This window comes from Salvelinus fontinalis, chromosome 21, assembly GCF_029448725.1.
Source record: "Salvelinus fontinalis isolate EN_2023a chromosome 21, ASM2944872v1, whole genome shotgun sequence".
In the NCBI taxonomy this organism is placed as follows: Eukaryota; Metazoa; Chordata; class Actinopteri; order Salmoniformes; family Salmonidae; genus Salvelinus; species Salvelinus fontinalis.
In genome coordinates this window covers 46,797,297-46,822,829 of record NC_074685.1, presented here as the reverse complement: position 1 = coordinate 46,822,829, position 25,533 = coordinate 46,797,297, and the positions used below count along the sequence as shown (strand labels likewise).

Sequence of the window (25,533 nt, the reverse complement as noted above, 5' to 3'; positions counted from 1 at the left end):
GCCGTAAAATAACATTAGTGAGACTATATACAGGGGGCACCGGTTAGTCGAGGTAATTGAGGTAATATGTACATGTAGGTATAGTTATTAAAGTGACTATGCATAGATGATAATAACAGAGAGTAGCAGCGGTGTAAGAGTGGGAGAGGGGCAATGCAAATAGTCTGGGTAGCGATTTGATTAGATGTTCAGGAGTCTTATGGCTTGGGGGTAGAAGCTGTTTAGAAGCCTCTTGGACCTAGACTTGGCGCTCCGGTACCGCTTGCCGTGCGGTAGCAGAGAGAACAGTCTATGACTAGTGTGGCTGGAGTCTTTGAAAATGTTTTGGGCCTTCCACTGACACCGCCTGGTATAGAGGTCCTGGATCGCAGGAAGCTTTGCCCCAGTGATGTACTGGGCCGTACGCACTACTCCCTGTAGTGCCTTATGGTCGGAGGCCGAGCAGTTGCCATACCAGGCAGTGATGCAACCAGTCAAGATGCTCTCAATGGTGCAGCTGTAGAACCTTTTGAGGATCTGAGGACCCATGCCAAATCTTTTCAGTCTCCTCAATTGCCAATTATAAGATAATGCCTGGGATGTAAATCTACAGACACCTAATAATAACAATATTACTTATCTCATTAAATCTGGGAAAGTAATCCAGCCTCATCACAGCAAAAACTACTATACAGTCGGCATGTCTACATTCCTTCACTGGCTGACTGGGGTACTACTGAAATACTTGTTTAAAGACTCCAGTCTCAGTCATTTCAATTATTGAAATACCACATCATTTTCATGAATAGCCTACCTTAATGAGATTAATACAACTGTCTTTCTTAATCCATTATAACCATAAAACTAAGCCATAGGAGAACAATGGTGTCATGCAGTCATGTTTTCTAATAGCCAAACTGCTTAATTTCATGGAATGTCATTCCTTGAGAACTGCATACAGGATCAAGGGCAGTTACCATGTAAAGAGATACAGCACACTGCAGTGTTTACATTTTGTTGGCGGTTTCACTCTTTGATGGACAACCTGAGACCAATGCATCTTGAGTGCAGGCAACAATTCAAGTTGCTTTGTTTTTGTCCCATCTAATGCATGTTTGGGCGATAATGCGTTCGTGCCATAGCTCAGAATTTCACTGTAGTGTTATTACGGTCTCGACGAAGATACACAGGTCAAATTGATGGATTTCGATGGCGAGTTGTTGTTTGTTTGTTTATTAAACAATAATGGAGAGAGCATTACCGTATGGCTGTAGCTAGCAGAGGGAACCCTATTCTGCGGCGTGTGTGGCTGGTCACGTGGTCAACCCCCACGTCACACTCGGTTCAAAGTTGAAAGTCAAAACAACACTGCAGCACACTACAGTATGGCGGTTCTTGTGGGTTGCCGAGTTCTTCTGCAAGCTATTCGACCCCAAACGGGTACCATCGAGGGAGTGCGCAGATTGCAGGAGCATACGAAGTCTTTGCACAATGTCCTCAACAACAAACTACAGTACATTCGTCCGACAAGCAATGGAGCGACCCGTCATTACAGCTCCGATATTAAGGATGACTTGAGCATTAGATATCTGGACGGAGAAGATTCAGGTAGCTAGCCATTGCCATTAGTGTATAAAACAATCCCAAATCGTGTTGTTGGTGTAAGGCGACTTTGTTTCAGGAAGTGTTGCCAAATCAAAAAACTATTAACAACTCAACGCGACACGCTTGAGTCTCCTGCAGATAAAGCTGCTCTGTTAGCTGCTACGCTATCTGTCGCTCAACGTCATAACTTGTCAAAAACAATGTTACAGTGACTAATCCTTGAAAGAGAAACATTGTTTCTAAAAAATATGTTACAATGTCCTATGCTAATTACCAAACGTTGAACGAAAACGTATAGAACGAATCCTATTTCACTAGTGTAGACTGTAAAATGAATGCTGTGGTGAAACCACTAATCACATCACTTGGTCCAAGCTTCCTGACATCTAGCATCTATATACTAAGCGGTGTCAGATGAAGGCCCCAAAAAATTGTCAAAGACTCCAGTTACCCAAGTCCTAGACTGTTCTCTCTGCTACCGCACGGCAAGCGGTACCGGAGCGCCAAGTCTAGTACCAAAAGGCTCCTTAATAGCTTCTACCCCCAAGCCATAAGACTGCAGAACAATTAATCAAATGGCCACCCGCCTTTGTTTTTACACTGCTGTTACAAGCTGTTTGTTATCTATGCAAAGTCACTTTACAAATTACCCCGACTAACTTGTACCCCGCACATAGACTCGGTAACGGTACCCCCTGTATATAGCCTTGTTATTGTTATGTAATTTTCTTGGTACTTTTTAATTTAATTTAATTACTTTAGTTTATTTCTTGAACTGCATTGTTGGTTAAGGGCTTGTAAGTAAGCATTTCACGGTAAGGTCTACCTACACCTGTTGTACATTACCTGTTGCCTACATAGCGAATTTGAATGACTGACACATAACACTAAAGAAAGCTTAAATTGCCAATATTTTCTTTATTTTTTGGGGGGGGACTATTTTGGTAAAACGGTTCCCAACTGGTCCAATTGTAAAACTAGATAAATCATCTCCAAAAATATTTGTCACATTTTCTCTAGCTATGTCAGAGATCACTATCCAGAAGTCAATTATGTAGAAAAACCTTTAACTTTTTCAATGGAAACTGCGTACAACATCCATGTTCAAACTGACTGCAAGGTATTTGTCAGTGTCAATTACTTGACTCTCTGCAAAATCTCACCACTTCCCAACCTCGTGATCTTGTCCTAAGGGTGTCCCATGTCAATATAAAGGATGATGAGTTTGGTATTATCCCTTCAATCCCCAGTCCAGGACTTACCAGTTAATGTCAGAACTATTTTGCTCAATTCCTCGCCTGCTTCTCAAAATGTCAGAGAGAGTACTGCTTTCCCTCTGACGTTTTTCATGAACCCCCCTCGCCTTTTTTCCCGCTGCTTCTACTCTCTGTTAATTATCTATGAATAGTCACTTTACCCCCTACCTACAAGTCAATATTACCTCAATTACTTAAACTATCTTGTTCCCTGCACATTGACTCGGTTCCGGTACCCCCTGTGTATATATATTTTTATTATTTATTTAACCTTTAACTAGGCAAGTCAGTTTAGAACAAATTCTCATCAACAATGACGGCCTACCGGGAACAGTGGATGAACTGCCTTGTTCAGGGGCAGAACGACAGATTTTTACCTTGTCAACTCGGGGTTGATTCATTCCAGCAACCTTTCGGTTACTGGCCCAACACTCTAACCACTAGGCTATAGCCTCGTTATTGTTATTTTGTGTTACTTAAACTCGTTTTTTTTTTTTCTTTTTTTTTTTTCTTCTTCTTAAAACTACATTGTTAAGGGCTTGTAAGTATGTATTTCACCTGTTGTATTCGGCGCATGTGACACAACATTTGATTTGTTTTGATTGAGGAGGCAAGGAAAATCCTGGAGGAATCTAGATAAACACGTTTGAGATTCACCCATGGCCATTGGCCTCTGTCAGAGACATGGAACCTAGAATACATTCCCACAAGCCTCTGTTGGGCACAGTCCCATAGTGTTATTGATGCTATTCAGTATGATCACAGACGTAGTAAGTAATGGTGATGTCTCGTTATTCCATAGGACACATTTACACAATAAGGGATCATATTGATTTATATAATTTCCATGTTATATCATAGTACTATGGGTGTACTATATTAAATCATAGTGCTATGGTACTGTACTATATTCAATCATAGTGCTATGGCACTGTACTATATTATATCATAGTGCTATGGTACTATACTATATCATAGTACTATGGTGCTGTACTATATTATATAGTACTATGGGTGTCTATATTATATCGTAGTACTATGGTACTGTACTATAGTATAGTACTGTACTATATAGTATTATGGTACTGTACTATATTTTATCATCGTACTGTGTTACTGTACTATATTATATCATAGTACTATGTTACTGTACTATATTATATAGTGCTATGGGTGTACTATATTATATCATAGTACTATGGTACTGTACAATATTATAGTACTATGTTACTGTACTATATTTTATCATAGTACTATGGTACTGTACTATATTATATCATAGTACTATATAATATCATATATCATGTTTGTTATTCATGGCCCCCACTCCATCTGCTATTCATGGCCCCCACTCTGTCTGCTATTCCTGGTCCCCACTCCGTCTGCTATTCCTGGTCCCCACTCCGTCTGCTATTCATGGCCCCCACTCTGTCTGCTATTCATGGCCCCCACTCTGTCTGCTATTCATGGCCCCCACTCCGTCTGCTATTCATGGCCCCCACTCTGTCTGCTATTCATGGCCCCCACTGTGTCTGCTATTCATGGCCCCCACTCTGTCTGTTATTCATGGCCCCCACTCTGTCTGTTATTCATGGCCACCACTCTGTCTGCTATTCCTGGCCCCCACTCCGTCTGCTATTCATGGCCCCCACTCTGTTTGTTATTCATGGCCCCCACTCCGTCTGCTATTCATGGCCCCCACTCTGTCTGCTATTCATGGCCCCCACTGTGTCTGCTATTCATGGCCCCCACTGTGTCTGCTATTCATGGCCCCCACTGTGTCTGCTATTCATGGCCCCCACTGTGTCTGCTATTCATGGCCCCCACTGTGTCTGCTATTCATGGCCCCCACTCTGTCTGCTATTCATGGCCCCCACTCTGTCTGCTATTCATGGCCCCCACTCTGTATGCTATTCATGTCCCCCACTCTGTCTGCTATTCATGGCCCCCACTCTGTCTGCTATTCATGGCCACCACTCTGTCTGCTATTCATGGCCCCCACTCCGTCTGCTATTCATGCCCCCCCCTCCGTCTGTTATTCATGGCCCCCACTCCGTCTGCTATTCATGGCCCCCACTCCGTCTGCTATTCATGGCCACCACTCTGTCTGCTATTCATGGCCCCCACTGTGTCTGCTATTCATGGCCCCCACTGTGTCTGCTATTCATGGTCCCCACTCCTTCTGCTATTCATGGTCCCCTCTCTGTCTGCTATTCATGGCCCCCTCTCCGTAGTTCTAACATGTTATCTGTCTTTTAGGAATTGTCGTCTTTGGGATCAATCGACCAAAGCAAAAAAATGCCATCAGCAAAAACCTTGTCATTCAGGTATGTATGAACATCCGTGAGGTGGCCTACATCAATTATGGCTGTTATTAGCACCCATTTTGATTGTGTTCTCTGTTAGATGACTGAGGCTGTGGAGAGTGTAAAAAAGAACAGCAAAGTGCGGACTGTCATCATTTGTAGCATGGTGCCTGGGATATTCTGTGCAGGTACACAACAACTTTATATTTTGGGGGACAATGGGGTCAGACAGTTTGAACTATGCCCATGATGCATTTACTGTGTAAGTGATAGTCTTTAAAAAATATAAAAAATAATCTATGGGTATGTCGTTAATTTGAAGGCTGATATTTATTAGTGTACAATTGAATATTTCCTGCATGTATTTTGATAACTCGCGGGGTTGTGGAATCAGTTACCTCTAGCCATAATCTGTGTATGTTTTTGTTGCTTTTATGCTGTCTGTAACTCCTCACCAATGTATTTAACCTATGTTGTAGCGTAGATGCTGGTGGAAAAGCTGGAGGGGAAAATAGCACATTTTCATTCTATTACATGATTTATTGGATGACAATGACGTGTTGTTTTCTCTATACAGGTGCGGACCTTAAAGAGAGGGCCAAAATGCACCAAAGTGAAGTTGGACCCTTTGTGTCCAAGGCAAGGGCACTAATCTCAGAACTTGGTGAGGGAATTGTTGATGACTTATTTCATAGGGCCAGGACGGTACCAGTATCGAAAAGGACGGTACCAGTATCGCAATATTTTTTCCCCCCAATTACAAACAAATTAAAACACGAAGCAGACCAAACTCTTTGCTACTTTAAACAGACATATTTTTTGTGTTATAGAAATTAGATTTCCGTAGGGGGCGTGGACATCGACTCTAAGGGGTTAAAAACCTGCTGTATGTAAAATATTGTGTTTTATAGCTTGTTAAATAAATACATGTGACTCTGGATGACAACACAATAATGTTTGTTTCATTCCAAGGGACGTTTTCGTAAAGAAGTTAAATCCGCTTCGTGTTTTGTTTCCTTTCCACGATACTATTATCACGATACTGGTATTGTCACGGCCCTAGTATTTCACACAAATTAGTCTGGACATTATGTCCCTAATTGTTTCATGTTCACAAAGCAGCACATTAATCATTTCATCATCTTCAAATCCATTCGAGTCATTGATAATAATTTTTTCGTGCTCATTTCCTGTGGTTATAAATTCATGCCAGGTGGACTGAAATGAGATGACTCATTCCATTCCATTTTTAGAGTCTTGTTATTCACTAGGCCAGGGGTATTCAACTCTTACCCCACGATGTCCGGAACCTGCTGGTTTTCTCCTCTACCTGATAATTAATTGCACCCACCTGGTGTCCCAGGTCTAAATCAGTCCCTGATTAGAAGGGAACAATGGAGAAAGAAAAAAAACAGTGGAACTGGCTTGGAGGTCCAGAGTTTAGTTTGAGGGCACCTAGGCGATATGGGATAAACACTGAGCTGCCACACTCCATCTACAGTGCATTCGGAAAGTAGTCAGACCCCTTGACTTTTCCCACATTTTCCCCTTCTAAAATTGATTAAATCGTTTTTCCCCCTCATCGACCTACACACTATACCCTTTAATGACAAAGCAGAAACAGGCTTTTAAATAACAAAACAGAAATATTACATTTACATAAGTATTCAGGTCCTTTACTCAGTACTTTGTTGAAGCACCTTTGGAAGAAATTATAGCCTTGAGTCTTCTTGGGTATGATGCTACAAGCTTGGCACACCTGTATTTGGGGAGATTCTCCCATTCTTCTCTGTAGAACCCGATGGTCACCTCCCTGACCAAGGCCCTTCACCCCCAATTGCTCAGTTTGGCCAGGCAGCCAGCTCTAGGAAGAGTCTTGGTGCTTCCAAACTTCTTCCATTGAAGAATGATGGAGGACACTGTGTTCTTGGGGACCTTCAATTGTGCAGAAATTTGTTGTGACACAATCCTGTCTCGGAGCTCTACAGACAATTCCTTCGACCTCATGGCTTGGTTTTTGCTCTGATATGCTCTTCCAACTGTGGGACCTTATATAGACAGGTGTGTGCCTTTCTAAATCATGTCCAATAAATTGAATTTACCACGGGTGGACTTACCACGGGTGGACATGTTGTAGAAACATCTCAAGGGTGATCAATGGAAACAGGATGCACCTGAGCTCAATTTCGAGTCTCATAGCAAAAGGGTCTGAATACTTATGTAAATAAGGTATTTCTGTTTTTTATTTCTTATACCAGTTTTTTCTTTGTCATTATGGGGTATTGTGATGTCATTATGGGGTATTGTGTGTACATTTGATGAGGGGGAAAAAACAATTTTAATACATTTTAGAATAAGGCTGTAACGTAACAATATGTGGAAAAAGTTAAAGGGTCTGAATACTTTCCCGAATGCGCTGTATGTATTTACACATTGGTTTACACAAAGTTCAGTGTTTCAGGGAGATGTGTTCATATTGCCTGTGCACATTTTACACTGTTGTGATTGAGGGCTAAGGACTCATTGCTAATTCGTAGAGTCATTTATACATATTTCATTTTGTTATTGTTTTATGTTGTGGATGTGTGTGAGACATGACTGTCTTCAGAGAGATGATCGATGACATGTCTTCTTATTTTCTTTGTGTCTACTGGAGGAAAAATGTTTTACATCATACTCCATTTTGACAAATACCCCCGTTTCTGTGTAGGTAATCTGCCCATGCCAACGATCGCAGCTATCGATGGAGCTGCCCTTGGTGGTGGTCTGGAGATGGCTCTGTCCTGTGACATCAGAATTGCCTGTAAGTAACCCATTGTGCTAAAATGGGTGTGCCGGTGCTTGTATGTAAAACAGGTACATATAGGTAGCAGGTAACCTAGTGGTTAAGAGTTTTGGGCCAGTAACCGAAAGGTCACTGGGTCGAATCCCAGAGCAGACTAGGTGAAAAATCTGTCGATGTGCCCTTGAGCAAGGCACTTAAACCCCTAATTGTTCCTGCAAGTCGCTCTGGATAAGAGAGTCTGCTAAATGACTAATATATAGCGGTGTAGCATAGACAATACAGTACACACAGCTAGAATTTCTCTAGAGCCTCCAAAGATTCATACTAGTAAAACAAAGTGTTGACACAGTGTCTTTGTGCTGGGTCGATTATGAGACATGATAAAATTCCTGTTCAACAGAGTTAATGTACATGTTTTTTCAAATACTGTACTTCTCTAGTTGACAAATGATCACGAGCAAATATAAGAGTGTACATGCCCCCACATGCCCTGATGAATGAAAAGACTGTACAGAACAGATTTAGTAGAATTTACATAGCCTATATTTTGTTTCCCCACATTGAGAGATTAGACTATGGCAGTTGGTTGATTCATTTACTGATGAAATTAGTATAATTTGATTCATTCGTTATGATATTTGTAAGATGAATGCCTATCTAAAAACATCACTGTATTTGATCAAATTTTTGTTGAATGTACATGTTGTCCTCGTCAAGCATGACAAGTCCCTTCTATTGAGATCCACACGGCTTCCATTTGCTGGAGCGAATCAACACTCCATCTTTAAAATTACCAACGAACAGATGTCAGCATGTGCAATGTTTTTCCTCAGCCTCAGAATTAAATCTGTTCCTCGTTTCTAGCGCATCACTCCCCTTCCCCGTACGAGAGAGCTGCGGTATTCCATATGCTTTCACACATGTTCTCTGATGAGTTTATTAGCATCTATTTTAAGCATCGGATTGGATGGGGGGGGGGGGGGGGGGGGTGTTTGGGGGGGGGGTCTTCACAGATGAAAGTGGCTTTAAAGTTTCAGGGCATCATAGCACCACAGATGGATGTGAACATGCCTGCCAGACTTGAGTGACTGAAGAGTCCTCTCTGAATGAATCAACTGTCGACAGCCATAGTGGTTGTCATTGTTTTTAGTGAGGGATGAAACAAAACTATTTTGTGAGGGCTGACTCAGTAGGTGTGTGGTTCTTGGTGCCCGGGTGGGTGCAGAAAACATTTACAACCTAGAATGTATAAGTCCCTCCTTTATTTACATTAAAGATACCTGCAGCAGTTCTGTGGCCTGTAAGCCAAAAGGTAAACACAAAAATAAGGGTACAACAAGGTAAACACAAAAATAAGGGTACAACAACGGTATGGCAGATATGTTTTCAGCCATTGCCATCTGTTACCGATATGAATATATTGTGCATCCCTACAGAAAAAGTCACTCATGCCACATTTCACACCCTATGTAGGGATGGAGAGCAACTTACACCGTCTCACTGTTTCCCTTGTCTTCGGCAACAAACAACGAGACTTAGTCTTCCATATTTCCCTTGTTTTTAAACGACACCTGCAATGGTAAGAAAGCATACCGTAACACGCTTCAGCCCAGCTTGAAACAAAAAGGGGGAATCGGGTGCTCGACTCAGGGACTCCCCAAAATATTCTTTACCCCAGGACACTTCAACTGGTGAAATAAAGAAAAAAAGAGCACTGCATTATTCATCCAATATTTATTGGCAGGACATGAACAGGCTTACCTTCCTGCAATGGATTCACTGTATAAGTTACTGACTTTTCAAAACTGGGTGGTTCGAGCCCTGAATGCTGATTGGCCGACAGCCATGGTATATCAGACCATATACCAGGGGTATGACAAAACATTTATTTTTACTGCTATAATTATGTTGGTAACCAGTTTATAATAGCAATAAGGCACCTCGGGGGTTTGTGATATATGTCCAATATACCACGCGTTGCGTAGCGCCGAAGAACAGCCCTTAGCCGTGGTATATTGGCCATATACCACACCCCCTCTGGCCTTATTGCTTAAGTATTAGTCACTCTAAATATAAATATTCAATCCAAGGCATGTGTGATTTGTTAGTTTGCTCTGAGCCGATGCCGGAATTCCTTTTCTACTGTAAGGAAATAGATCAAAGACGTTTGTCTAGAACTGATTGATTCCAGATATTCTGACTCTGTCACATTTCCCTTTTTCTGTAGCTAACAATGCAAAGCTCGGCCTGACTGAAACCAAACTCGCCATCATTCCAGGAGCAGGTAAGGTTTCATTTCCTAGTGTGCTGTTGTGCCTTTGTGTGCTAAGACTACAATTTGTGAAATTGACAATCAAACCAAAAAATGCTTGCCTTTCAAATTTGACCACAAGCGATATGATGAATATACAACCTCTTTCTAAATGACACAGTTTTGTATTTCTAAGAAATGTCAATCTCAAGTAAATGTTGTTGTTTGAAATAAATTGCGGCATTTGTCCAGGTGTGACGTATGGGCGACATTCTCTCTCTTGGCTGTTATAACACGTTCTACGTCGATGGGCCAAAATGGCTTTTTCTTTCCCGGAATCCCTGAGAGTTCTTTATTTAGTATCCCTGGTGTACCAACTTTCAAATGTTGACCAGATATGAGGTTGACTGGGTCAATTTGGATAAAATGGTGCACCGCATGAAAATGTACACAGATATATTTTGGTTGCAGAATTGTTTAATGTGGCATGAAAAACAGAGCTCAAGACTGTGTCTGTGTCTCTGTCTAACCTAAAAGAAAAGCCGCTCCGATATGTAAGCAAGGAAGAGATATGTATCATTGTGTCCTAGCTATGTATGTGGTAAATGCCTGTTTCTTTCCTGCCTTTTATCATCAATTGTAACCAGGAAGGTACACGCTTCACATTTGTTCGCCTACAAAATGTACACAACCCTGAACTGCTGTGGGTCAGCCTTTTATTAGGAGAAGCTGACACTGACTCGTTCTAGTGCATATTCCTCAACAGTTTTTATTGCACATACAGTATGCTACCCAAACTATTTGGACATCACTCAACCAATATAATTGTGCTATATGTGCAACATGAATTGATGAGTAGTTATAAGGGAGATCACAGTAGGGAACTAGGTCAATCCATGTCTGATTGAGCTACACTGGTGTTGAACCCCCTTCAAGGATTGTTTAATAAAACCAGCTTACTTCTCTCCAGTCTAAGAGTAGAGAGGCATCAACAGAGGTCTTGTGTCTGTTTATAGCTATTAGCTGCACAGCCACCCAAAGAGGGAATGGAGAGAATTTTGAAGATGTGTAGACTGCTAAACCTGTCGACCATAATGAAACGTAGTTCGCTGTGGGTAGACTGCATGTCAGTGTGAATTCTGTTTGGATTTGACAGGTGTTCTACATTACATAGAGCATGCCAGTCATTTCTGAGGCACCACCAGCCCATTGCTGTACGATTCATCAGGGTTGATGTCAGAGCTTTGTCCGTCTCTGTTCAGTCTCATCCAGGGATTCAGGTGCCCTTTGTCTTCGTCTCTCGCAAGGCCTAAGGGATTTAGCTCTTGACATTTCGCTGGCTGCCTCTCTGAAATCAATTTCTCTCTCTGCTGATCTCTCCTTACACTTAATTTTTGTGGGATATTTGACAGCCACAGTTGTCACACAGTTTTTAAGTCAAATTTGACTATTGAGGATTGACCTAATGATCTGTCAATGGCCTAAAATGTATCATTGACGTTTTAGTAGTGATTTGTGTTCGTTACAGTATCAATCGTGTCCACGGAAAAGCTCTTGCAGCACCAAATGTTTCCCAAAATAACAGATTTGATGTAGATGGATACAAACCCAAATTAACTTTAGGACGACAGCTGGTGATTGCACTGCATGCAACTCATTGTTCCACTATTTACTTAAATCTCGTGTAAATGATATCTGCCTTCTCGCTGGGCATCGTTTAAAATTTTACATATTACTTCCCCTTAAAAATAAAGTTCTAAGGGTTCTTGGGGGTGAGGCGGGGCGGGGCGGGTATAAAAGGTCCTCTAAATTAAGAGCAACAAAGAGCTCTTGGGGTTCTCCAGTATCCACAGATCCCTGACCACAGCTGAGAAACTGAAGGAAGTCAGTTCAAGGGTGTGTCCCAATAATATGTCCTTTCTCCTGAAGTGTGCACTTGCATTGGATTGATGTAGCCATAGGCTAGTGGGAGTTTACACCATATTTCTTACACCTGTCATTTCCTTTCAATTCAGTGAAGGGAACGGAACAAGTGCACACTTATGGAGGAAGGAGAGATAACTGGGACATTATTCAACACTATCCTCCCCTCCTACTCCATCAGGCTGAAGGATCTTCTAGAGCCCTCTAAAAGGACCACAGTCATTTTATTATTCACTCCAAAAATTCTCACAAATGTAGTTTTTTCCATTTTGTTTTTCCAGGTTTCAGTTTTCATTTTTTTCTTCAGGTTTTTGCTTTCAAAATCACACGTTTTGAAACAGAAAAACAACAAAAATGTATGTTTTAAGTCCACAGCATTGATTAAACCCACATCAGTGGACCATTTTTTAGCTCTGGGAAAAAAATCTAAGAAATTCAGATTTTTTAAAACATTTTAGTAATTTAGCAGAGGCTCTTATGCATACATCCAGAGTGATTTACAATTAGTGCATTCATTTTAAGATTGCTAGGTGAGACGACACATCACAATCGTATCAAGTACATTTTATCTGAATTTTGGGTGTAGTTACCTTTTTAATGCAAGTGCATACCATCCAGAGAGCATTGTTTTGGTGGTGTTTCTTTAGTGCTCATAGGATTGCAGAGTTTGCAAAACAAATGGCCACTGGAATGATGCCAATAATCATAATTTAATTCTGCAAGGCAAGGCATAGGCTACTTTGTAGTTGACATTTAATTGAAAAGGTTTTTGGGAAAGCCTTTCCATCTACCAGCAGATAGTTATCGTTAGCATTATCGCTAATGGCTACACAAAGTGTAGACTAGACATACCTGCGCCACACAACACACACAGTAGGGGATTCCTGTGCCCTTTAAGAAAGTTGCAGGAAAATACCAATCACTGATGCAATTTTGTTAATGTCTTATGATTAACTTGGGCAAATTAAATAATTGTCTATGAAGTTCAGTACATTTAGTTGAGTTCCTACTCAGTTCAATATCTTTAGTTGATATCATACTAAATTCAACACATTTTTGAAAATTGTTGAATTCCGTTTTAATTTCTGGATTCTGTGATTCCTTCCGTGTTTTCCGCAACATAGATTTTATACGGGCCTAAAGCTTCACTCCAACAGCTGAATAAACCTGTGACCAAGCAGCGGATCAGAGAAGACTGCCTGTCTTCTAATGAGGTCTCACTAATGCACCCAAATGCCTTTTTAAAAATCTGTTCGGTCTCTATTGAAATTTGAGAGCGAGATAAAGCATTCTTATCTAGGCCTCTATAATTTGAAGCTGTGGCTTTCTGCAGAGAGAGAGAGAGAGAGAGAGAGAGAGGAAAAAGACAGATCCACAAAAGAGAGTGTCTTTCCTCTGCCTATTGCTCTCCACCTGGTTGAAAATAGGTCACCAAATCCTTGGCACCCGTCCAAGTCTTTGGAGATTTATTCACCGCTGCCGCCGTACTCCCTGGTAGTGTGTGGGTTGGGAGTGGGGTGGCAGGGGAGACGTCAGCAGAATACATGTTTTGTCTGGCTGGCGTGCCGTCCTGTGCCCTGGAACACATTTACTGTTATTAAGCGGCATCTATCTGAAGGGCTGTTGCAGTTACCCACGGAAATGTCTGGCCCACTATGTCTGACCACTCGCCCTCCAACCTGTCCGTCTCTGTGTGCGCTGTCTGTCTGTCTGTCTGTCTCTCTCTTTGTGTGTGAGCTGTCTGTCCATCTTTCTGTCTGTGTGTTGTGTGAGGGTTTCCATGAGAAAGATGTGGGGGAAGATTTTAATTTACTGGCCGTTTGAGAAATTTACCGGTGCCTAACCCATTAGCATTCATCTTAACATACCATGCAACTCCTGTAATGAAACATCAAATAAAACGTCATTTTCAAACGTTTGCCAAAATGCAGTTTTGCGAGAAAACAACATTCTAAACACGGCACCTGATGTGAACGGTGTGTAACAGAGATGAACGTCTCCCTCACAAACGTAGGAAGAGGGTGAATCTAAAGATGTAACAACTAGGACGGGTTGCTAATATGACTAGGATTGTACATTTGGCTTCTGGACAGTGAAAACCAGTAGAAAAGGAGAGAAATGGCATATGAGGAAGTCTTTCATACGCCGCTTGCCTGGCAAAAGGCCTAGCTAATTATTGAGTTGCAGCTGTCAGTGAAAAGCATGTTGTTTTATTGTGTGAATTCTTTGCCCTTTGATAGTTTAAATCAATTCCCCATTACATATGTTAGCAAAAAGAGCACTGTATTTGGTACAAATCATTCCCGAAGTTCCAGACCTCAGCTGTATCTGGTAATGAATAGTGTGGCTCATCACACTCTAGCGACTCGTTGTGGCGGGCCGGGCGCCTGCAGGCTGACTTGGGTCTTCAGTTGAACCGTGTTTCCTCCGACACATTGGTGCAGCTGGCTTCCGGGTTAAGCGGGCAGGTGGTAAGTAGGTGGTAAGGTGGTTTGGCGGGTCATGTTTCGGATGACGCATGACTCGACCTTCGCCTGTCCCAAGCCCGTTGGGGAGTTGCTGCGATGAGACAAGATTGTTATTGGATTGCAATTGTATATCACGAAATTGGGGAGAAAAAGGAGGTAAAATTAAAAATAAACTATTAAATCTTTAAAAAATATAGATTCAAGATGTGGAGAGGTATGTCCAGGTATGTCCACCCAGAGGCATCGCTCCTTGTAGCCGGGGACTTTAATGCAGGGAAACTTAAATCTGTTTCACCAAATTTCTATCTGCATGTTAAATGTGTATCCAGAGGGGAAAAAAACTCTGGGCCACCTCTACTCCACACACAGAGTCACGTACAAAGCTCTCCCTCGGCCTCCATTTGGCAAATCTTGCCTTAATTCTATCCTCCTGATTCCTGCTTACAAGCAAAAATGAAAGCAGGAAGCACCAATGACTAGATCAATAAAAAGTGGTCAGATGAAGCAGATGCTAAGCTACAGGACTGTTTTGCTAGCACAGACTGGAATATGTTCCGGGATTCCTCCGATGGCATTGAGGAGTACACCACATCAGTCATTGACTTCATCAATAAGTTTACATACACCTTAGCCAAATACATTTAAACTCAGTTTTTCACAATTCCTGACATTTAATCCTAGTAAAAATTCCCTGTCTTTGGGCAGTTAGGATCACCACTTTTATTTTAAGAATGTGAAATGTCAGAATAAAAGTAGAGAGAATGATTTATTTCAGCTTTTTTTTCTTTCATAATTTTCCCAATGTGTCAGAAGTTGACATACACTCAATTAGTATTTGGTAGCATTGCCTATAAATTGTTTAACATGGGTCAAACGTTTTGGGTAGCCTTCCACAAGCTTCCCACAATAAGTTGGGTGAATTTTGGCCCATTCCTCCTGACAGAACTGGTGTAACTGAGTCAGGTTTGTAGACCTCCTTGCTCGCACACGCTTTTTCAGTTCTGCCCACCAATTATCTATATGATTGAGGTCAGGGCTTTGTGATGGCCACTCCAATACCTTGACTTTGTTGTCCTTAAGCCATTTTGCCACAACTTTGGAAGTATGTTTGGGGTCATTGTCCATTTGGAGACCCATTTGCGACCAAGCTTAAACTTCCTGACTGATGTCTTGAGATGTTGCTTCAATATATCCACATCATTTTCCATCCTCATGATGCCACCTATTTTGTGAAGTGCACCAGTCCCTCCTGCAGCAAAGCACCCCCACAACATGATGCCGCCACCCCGTGCTTCATGGTTGGGATAGTGTTCTCTGGCTTGCAAGTCTCCCACTTTTTCCTCCAAACATAACGATGATCTTTATGGACAAACAGTTCTATTTTTGTTTCGTCAGACTAGAGGGCATTTCTCCAAAAAGTACATTCTTTGTCCCCATGCAGTTAGAAAACCGTAGTCTGGCTTTTTTATGCCGGTTTTGGAGCAGTGGCCTTGCTGAGCGGCCTTTCAGGTTATGTCGCTATAGGACTCATTTTACTGTGGATATAGATACTTTTGTATCTGTTTCCTCCAGCATCTTCACAAGGTCCTTTGCTGTTGTTCTGGGATTGATATGCACTTTTCGCACCAACGTACGTTCATCTCTAGGAGACAGAGCACGTCTCCTTCCTGAGCGGTATGACGGATGCGTGGTCCCACGGTGTTTATACTTGCGTACTATTGTTTGTACAGATGAACGTGATACTTTCAGGCGTTTGGAAATTGCTCCCAAGGATGAATTAGAAATGTGGAGGTCTACAATTTGGCTGATTTCTTTTGATTTTCCCAAGATGTCAAGCCAAGAGGCACTGAGTTTGAAGGTAGGCCTTTAAATTCATCCACAGGTACACCTCCAATTGACTCTAATGATGTCAATCAGAAGCTTCTAAAGCCATGACATCTTTTTCTGGATTTTCCAAGCTGTTTAAAGGCATTAGTGTATGTAAACTTCTGACCCACTGGAATTGTGATTAAGTGAAATAATCTGTCTGTAAACAATTGTTGGAAAAATGACTTGTGTCGTGCACAAAGTAGATGTCCTAACCGACTTGTCAAAACTATAGTTTGTTAACAAGAAATTTGTGGAGTGGTTGAAAAACGAGTTTTAATGACTCCAACATAACCAACTGGCAAGTGTCTTCACTGACATTTTCAACCTCTCCCTGTCCAATCTGTAATAACAACATGTTTTAAGCAGACCACCATAGTCCTTGTGCCCAAGAACACTAAGGTAACCTGCCTAAATGACTACCGACCCGTAGCACTCACATCTGTAGCCATGCATTGCTTTGAAAGGCTGGTCATGGCTCACATCAACACCATTATCCCAGAAACCCTAGACCCACTCCAATTTGCTTACCGCCCCAACAGATCCACAGATGATGCAATCTCTGTTGCACTCAACACTGCCCTTTCCTACCTGGACAAAAGGAACACCTATGTGAAAATGCTATTCATTAACTACAGCTCAGCGTTCAACACCATAGTGTCCTCAAAGTTCATCAATAAGCTAAGGACCCTGGGACTAAACACCTCCCTCTGCAACTGGATCCTGGACTTCCTGACGGGCCGCCCCCAGGTGGTAAGGGTAGGTAACAACACGTCCGCCACACTGATCCTCAACACGGGGGCCCCTCGGGGGTGCGTGCTCAGTCCCCTCGTGTACTCCCTGTTCCCTCACGACTACACGGCCAGGCACGACTCCAACACCATCATTAACGTCAGGACTACCGGGCATGATGACTCCTTGCTGTCCCCAGTCCACCTGGCCTTGCTGCTATTCCAGTTTCAACTGTTCTGCCTGCGGTTATGGAACCCCTACCTGTCCCAGACCTGCTGTTTTCAACTCTTAATGATCGGCTATGAAAAGCCAACTGACATTTATTCCTGATTATTATTTGACCATGCTTGTCACTTATGAACATTTTGAACATCTTGGCCATGTTCTGTTATAATCTCCACCCGGCACAGCCAGAAGAGGACTGGCCACCCCTCATAGCCTGGTTCCTCTCTAGGTTTCTTCCTAGGTTTTGGGAGTTTTTCCTAGCCACCGTGCTTCTACACCTGCATTGATTGCTGTTTGGGGTTTTAGGCTGGGTTTCTGTACAGCACTTCAAGATATTAGCTGATGTACGAAGGGCTATATAAAATAAACTTGATTTGATTTTGATTTGATTAAATTTGCCGATGACATGATAGTGGTAGGCCTAACCACCAACAACGATGAGACAGCCTATAGGGAGGAGGTCAGAGACCTGGCCATGTGGTGCCAGGACAACAACCTCTCCCTCAACGTGATCAAGACAAAGGAGATGATTGTGGACTACAGGAAAAAGAGGACCAAGCACGCCCCCATTCTCATCGACGAGGCTGCAGTGGAGCAGGTTGAGAGCTTCAAGTTCCTTGGTGTCCACATTACCAACAAACTAACATGGTCCAAGCACACCAAGGCAGTCGTGAAGAGGGCACGGCAAAACCTATTCCCCTTCAGGAGACTGAAAAGATTTGGCATGGGTCCTCAGATCTTCAAAAGGTTCTACAGCTGCACCATCGAGAGCACCCTGAGTGGTTGCATCACTGCCTGGTATGGCAACTGCTCGGCCTCCGAACGTAAGGCACTACAGAGGGTAGTGCGAATGGCCCAGTACATCACTTGGGCCAAGCTTCCTGCCATCTAGGACCTCTATACCAGGCGGTATCAGAGGAAGGCCCAAAAAATTGTAAAAGACTCCAGCCACTCTAGTCATAGACTGTTCTCTCTGCTACCGCACGGCAAGTGGTACCGGACTGCCAAGTCTAGGTCCAAGAGGCTTCTAAACAGCTTCTATCCCCAAGCCATAAGACTCCTAAACATCTAATGGCAACCCAGACTATTTGCATGGCCCACCCCACCCCTTTTCACTGCTGCTACTCTCTGTTGTTATCATCTATGCATAGTCACTTTAATAACTCTACCTACATGTACATATTATCTCAACTAACCGGTGCCCCCACACATTGACTCTGTACTGGTACCCCCCTGAATATAGTCTTGCTATTGTTATTTTACTGCTGATCTTAATTGCATGTTACTTTTATTTCATATTCTTATCCATATTTTTTAAACTGCATTGTTGGTTAGGGGCTCGTAAGTAAGCTTGTATTCGGCGCATATGTCCGTTTTTCAGATTTTTTGTTGTTGATAAAAGCCGGCGATTACTGGCTAACGGAAACCCTGGTGTGGGTGTGCGCTGTCTGTAAATAGTCATTAAGGATGTAACCATATTTTGTGTCTTCCTTTTTAGCCCAGTCAGAGTGTAGCCCCATTCAGAGTATAGCCCCAGTCAGAGTGTAGCCCAGTAACTTCCTCACTAAGGAAATGGAGCACACTTTAATGGGAGATGAGTTAGAGCTATTTTCATTGCTGTGTCAGTTTTGTGTGTTTTATTATAAAAAATAATGAGTTGTAGTCTCTATTTATTATCAGCTGACGGATCTCAAGTCAAGCGGACTGTAAAGCTTAATTCCGGAAGAAGATATACACTGACACACAGATCTAGATTTAGGACATGAGAAAACACCGGCCCAGAAGCCACCACCAGTTAGAACCACCGGTTAGAATCACCGGTTAGAATCACCGGTTAGAACCACCGGTTAGAACCACTGGTTAGATACCTAACTTTTGAATCCATTAGACTTTTGACTCCATTGGCACCCAGCAAGCACATTCACTGCCGTCTTCTGAGGGCTTTGTATGTCTTAAAAACAAAGGGACCTTTGACTGATGCAGCTCTCTCTCAGCAAATGACAGAAGCCAAAAATCAACAGGCTAGGCCAGTGGTCACTAACCTTTTCTGAGTCAAGATCACTTTCTCAGTCAAAAAGCAAGCTGAGATCTACAGCTCAGATTTTTTTTTAAACATGTAACATTAACCTAATAAAAATGAGGTTTATGCAGTGGGCCTAGTACATTATCACAGCAGATTGGCTACATGCCTGGCCTGCCATTCTTTTTCTTCTCGGGCGATATTATATTTTAAAACGCTAGCTTTGAAAACAAAATACATCAGTTGGTGTAGTGCTTGTGAGGTACAGCTGAGCATAAGTTCAAATTATTTGCAAATAAGTAGCTTTTCTATTTTACTGGACTGATGGTACCTGCATCTGATATTTATGGTGCTTTCAAGACAACTAGGAATTCGGACAAAACAAGATCAAATCATGACGTCAGTGATCTTCTGGTCAGAAAGTCCGAGCTCTAGAAAAATCTAAAAAAAGTTTGGATGACCATTCAAAACTATTTTTCCCAGTCAGATCTCTATTTTTCTTTTCTTCCAGAGTTCCCAGTTGTCTCGAACGCACTGAAGTCGGAAGTCAGAGATTTCCGACTTCCCAGTTGTTTTTAACACGGCATTCGTCTCAGCGGAGTGAGGAAGCGAAGCAGCAGAGGGTCTGCATCGCATGGTCCCTGCTTTCTCCTTCCTCTCCTCCGGTGAGACTGACCAGAGAGAGGGGACACCGTCTTCCACGTGATGGCGAAACTTGAATCGTACCGCATCTGCCTCATCCACAAATTCATGTTTTTCCTATGATCAGAGAAAGTGAATTATTCCTCGATATTAAAATAGACACGATGAGCTGCTAATAACAATAAAAAGCAGGGCTATCAATACACTTGGCTACTCATTTGTTGCAGCGCCAGTGGAAGTACGGAGAAGTTTTGTAATAGTGTTGAATAAAAACAGTCTTGACAGTGCTGAATACAAAACTTAGACATGAATTCACTTGTAAAAACAGCAGCTCTTTGCTGTATTCTTTGACAGTCTCTCTCTCTGGTCAAGGTTTTAAGTTATGAATCTCACGTTTAAAAACAATGTATTTTACCTTTTTTTAACTAGGCAAGTCAGTTAAGAACAAATTCTTATTTTCAATGACAGCCTAGGAACAGTGGGTTAACTGCCTTGTTCAGGGGCAGTACGACAGATTTTTACCTTGTTAGCTCGGGGATTTGATCTTGCAACCTTTTGGTTACTAATCCAACGCTCTAACCACTAGGCTACCTGCCGCCCACGTAGCCTAGTATCAAACTTTGCTGTGACTGTGGTTGTGGAAACTGTATACACAGTGAGTTGAGCTATCTGATTGGCCAGAGCAGTAGGCGCACCACAGATCTCCCGGTCCACCGGGTAGGAGGAGTACGTCTGAATCAAGTGCACCTACCGCCAACATGAACACAAAAAAATCAGTGCAAACCTTTGGCTTTTCTACTGAAATGTTTGATCACGATTGATTGGTTGGTGACCACTGGGCTATGTGCTTCTATTGAAAGAAAATACAGGTAGGCTATAACCCCATCTTCTCAAAAAATGTTTCACATCAGTAGATCTGCGTATTCCCACAAAACTGATTGTGATCAGATGTTTGGTATACGCAGATGCAGCTCACGTAAAACGTGAAGAAATATAAATCACGATTGACAGTGATGGTGGATTATTTTGAAATTAGATCTAATTTAAAGGGTATTAAAAATAGAAACATTTCTGTGAGCCAATATGTGTATGTATAGGCAGACATTGCATTGCAACTTTGACTGAAAATGATGATGTATTTTTTTTAAATCGCTTGGCACCTGAAGAAATGGCACTACACCACTGGTCCCTCCACGTTTTGGCCTGTTGCTTTCCATTTAGTTCCTACTGAACACAACCCCAGTCCTCTGAACTGTTGTTGTTTACAGCAACCAAGGCTTGTCATTATCTCTCGATGTGTTCCTAATGGGAATAGTGTTTCACTTAGTGCCTGACTGTGGTTCGCTATGTGAGGAGACACCCATTGTAGTATAACAAATGTGATATTTTACTACTAACAGTTACCGGTAACTACCAACATAAAGTGTCTTATTAGGGTGTTAGGCCACCACGAGCCAGAACTGCTTCTATGTGTCTTTACATAGATTCTACAAGTGTCTGGAACTCTATCGGAGGGATGTGACATCATTCTTCCACGAGAAATTCCATCATTTGGTGTTTTGGTGATGTTGGTGGACAACTGTCTCAGGCGCTCCAGAATCTGACATAAGTGTTCAATTGGATTGAGAGCTGGTGTCTGAGACGTACGTGCACACACACACATACACGCCCTTTAAACCCCCCTATGGTCCTTTGAGACCCCTTCTTTCAAAGTCTCAGATCTCTTCTAGCCATGGTAGCCAAAATAATGGGCAAGTGAGCGTTTTTTTATACATGACCCTAAGCATGATGGGATGTTCATTTCTTAATTAAATCAGGAACAACACCTGTGTAGAAGCACCTGCTTTCAATATACTTTATATCCTGCATTTACTCAAGTGTTTCCTTTATCTTGGCAGTACCTGTATATAAGCGTTCTAATGCCTGTATTGCCAGAACATAGAACAAAGAGTGGTTGTTTCATCCGCTAACCTGTGATGTTTGGTATTTGGAAAGTAAGTGGTTAACCCGTGAACTGAATTACTGTTGTATACAATGAAATAACAGCTAGAATGTCAAACCTCGCTATGTAGGCCATTGCTATTGTAGAGAGTATTCCAAGCCTTAAATGCACGTCACTTTCAGTCATTTGGTAATCCGCTCACTCAGTTGTTATGAATGGGATATAATCAAAATAATGTTTCTCTCCAACTATAAACACGAAACAAAACCTTAAAAGGTCATGTGCATGCCATTCTCCCTTTGCACTTCCAAAGTTCCCTACGTTGAAACTCTTAGCTCCCTGGCAAACCCTTTGGCAGCCGACTGAGCCGTTTTCAGTGACTCAGCATTCAACGCCAAGGCCAGAGAGCGGTCTGTACAGAGACCGTGTTTTCACACCCAGACCTGACCTATCAGGTGACAGCGTGTCTTAGAGGTTGATGGTTGACGGATGCCTTGACATGTGAGATGCAGGCAGGAAGGGGTCAGGGAGCTCCAGACATCCCAGGGGGATGTTAAAGGGGATGTGTTATCCGAGCTCAGGTGGATTACGCTGGGGTTAAAAGGTCGAGGGCTGTCCAAGTTGTTTGGATTGAATAACGCTCCGGGAACAATATAGAAGTTGTATTCTTACATTTGTATTGTTGTAGGTTATAATGCCCCCATCTAAAGTATATTCCCCATGTATTTTTTTTGTATTTGAGGGAATTTATAAGGAAGGAAGGGGAATTAACACATTGAGCGCAACTGAGCACTCCGTGGGTCTGTCTGTATAATGAAAGAATTTCAGATATTGTTTGTTTTCTTTGTTGGAAATGGTTTGTACTTTATTTTTAACGATGTCGATAAGCCTGGGAGCTGTTGTTGTGGGGGGTTAACTGCCTTGCTAAACACACTGGGAGCTGTTGTTGTGGGGGTTAACTGCCTTGATACCGCACTGGGAGCTGTTGTTATGTGGGGGGTTAACTGCCTTGCTAAACACACTGGGAGCTGTTGTTGTGGGGGGTTAACTGCCTTGCTACCACACTGGGAGCTGTTGTTGTGTGGGGGGTTAACTGCCTTGCTAAACACACTGGGAGCTGTTGTTGTGGGGGTTAACTGCCTTGCTACCGCACTGGGAGCTGTTGTTGTGGGGGGTTAACTGCCTTGCTACCACACTGGGAGCTGTTGTTGTGTGGGGGGTTAACTGCCTTGCTACCACACTGGGAGCTGTTGTTGTGGGGGGTTAACTGCCTTGCTAAACACACTGGGAGCTGTTGTTGTGGGGGTTAACTGCCTTGCTACCGCACTGGGAGCTGTTGTTGTGGGGGGTTAACTGCCTTGCTACCACACTGGGAGCTGTTGTTGTGTGGGGGGTTAACTGCCTTGCTACCACACTGGGAGCTGTTGTTGTGGGGGGTTAACTGCCTTGCTAAACACACTGGGAGCTGTTGTTGTGGGGGTTAACTGCCTTGCTACCGCACTGGGAGCTGTTGTTGTGGGGGGTTAACTGCCTTTCTACCACACTGGGAGCTGTTGTTGTGTGGGGGGTTAACTGCCTTGCTAAACACACTGGGAGCTGTTGTTGTGGGGGGTTAACTGCCTTGCTACCACACTGGGAGCTGTTGTTGTGGGGGGTTAACTGCCTTGCTAAACACACTGGGAGCTGTTGTTGTGGGGGGGTTAACTGCCTTGCTACCACACTGGGAGCTGTTGTTGTGGGGGTTAACTGCCTTGCTACCACACTGGGAGCTGTTGTTGTGGGGGGTTAACTGCCTTGCTACCACACTGGGAGCTGTTGTTGTGGGGGTTAACTGCCTTGCTACCACACTGGGAGCTGTTGTTGTGGGGGGTTAACTGCCTTGTTACCGCACTGGGAGCTGTTGTTGTGGGGGGGTTAACTGCCTTGCTACCACACTGGGAGCTGTTGTTGTGGGGGGTTAACTGCCTTGTTACCACACTGGGAGCTGTTGTTGTGGGGGGGTTAACTGCCTTGTTACCACACTGGGAGCTGTTGTTGTGAGGGGTTGACTGCCTTGTTACCACACTGGGAGCTGTTGTTGTGGGGTTAACTGCCTTGCTACCACACTGGGAGCTGTTGTTGTGGGGGGGTTAACTGCCTTGCTACCACACTGGGAGCTGTTGTTGTGAGGGGTTGACTGCCTTGCTACCACACTGGGAGCTGTTGTTGTGGGGGGTTAACTGCCTTGCTAAACACACTGGGAGCTGTTGTTGTGGGGGGGTTAACTGCCTTGCTACCACACTGGGAGCTGTTGTTGTGAGGGGTTGACTGCCTTGTTACCACACTGGGAGCTGTTGTTGTGGGGTTAACTGCCTTGTTACCACACTGGGAGCTGTTGTTGTGGGGGGGTAACTGCCTTGTTACCGCACTGGGAGCTGTTGTTGTGGGGGGTTAACTGCCTTGTTACCACACTGGGAGCTGTTGTTGTGGGGGGGGGGGGGTTAACTGCCTTGTTACCACACTGGGAGCTGTTGTTGTGGGGGGTTAACTGCCTTGTTACCACACTGGGAGCTGTTGTTGTGGGGGGGGGGTTAACTGCCTTGTTACCGCACTGGGAGCTGTTGTTGTGGGGGGGTTAACTGCCTTGCTACCACACTGGGAGCTGTTGTTGTGGGGGGTTAACTGCCTTGCTACCACACTGGGAGCTGTTGTTGTGGGGGGTTAACTGCCTTGCTACCGCACTGGGGGCTGTTGTTGTGAGGGGTTGACTGCCTTGTTACCACACTGGGAGCTGTTGTTGTGGGGGGGTTAACTGCCTTGCTACCGCACTGGGAGCTGTTGTTGTGAGGGGTTAACTGCCTTGCTACCGCACTGGGAGCTGTTGTTGTGGGGGGTTAACCTTATGTTAAAGAAAGATCCACACCAGATCATGGTGACTATATTATGTTTTTAAAAATTATTATTATTTTATTTTTTTAAGTCTACACATGTTGGTGCTGTCTTAAATGTTATTCTGGTTGTTTTTACATGCATTACATGCCTTGTTACCACACTGGGAGCTGTTGTTGTTGGGGGTTGACTGCCTTGTTACCACACTGGGAGCTGTTGTTGTGGGGGGTTAACTGCCTTGTTACCACACTGGGAGCTGTTGTTGTTGGGGGTTGACTGCCTTGTTACCACACTGGGAGCTGTTGTTGTGGGGGGTTAACTGCCTTGTTACCACACTGGGAGCTGTTGTTGTGGGGGGTTAACTGCCTTGTTACCACACTGGGAGCTGTTGTTGTGGGGGGTTAACTGCCTTGTTACCACACTGGGAGCTGTTGTTGTGGGGGGTTAACTGCCTTGCTACCACACTGGGAGCTGTTGTTGTGGGGGTTAACTGCCTTGTTACCACACTGGGAGCTCTTGTTGTGGGGGGTTAACTGCCTTGTTACCACACTGGGAGCTGTTGTTGTGGGGGTTAACTGCCTTGTTACCACACTGGGAGCTGTTGTTGTGTGGGTTAACTGCCTTGCTACCACACTGGGAGCTGTTGTTGTGGGGGTTAACTGCCT

At 43.3% G+C, this 25,533-nt stretch overlaps 1 protein-coding gene across 1 annotated transcript in view; it reads left to right on the top strand.

The window, feature by feature from the left end:
• The first annotated feature begins 1,313 nt into the window (after nucleotides 1-1,313).
• The window catches only part of auh (AU RNA binding protein/enoyl-CoA hydratase), a 47,674-nt gene continuing 23,454 nt past the window's right edge, over nucleotides 1,314-25,533 (top strand). Inside the window, exons 1-6 of the mRNA XM_055875537.1 lie at nucleotides 1,314-1,587; nucleotides 5,100-5,167; nucleotides 5,247-5,334; nucleotides 5,724-5,810; nucleotides 7,857-7,949; nucleotides 10,159-10,215. Of these exons, the coding sequence (XP_055731512.1) occupies nucleotides 1,365-1,587; nucleotides 5,100-5,167; nucleotides 5,247-5,334; nucleotides 5,724-5,810; nucleotides 7,857-7,949; nucleotides 10,159-10,215 (616 nt within the window). The 5' untranslated portion in view covers nucleotides 1,314-1,364. The remainder of the gene's footprint in view (nucleotides 1,588-5,099; nucleotides 5,168-5,246; nucleotides 5,335-5,723; nucleotides 5,811-7,856; nucleotides 7,950-10,158; nucleotides 10,216-25,533) is intronic.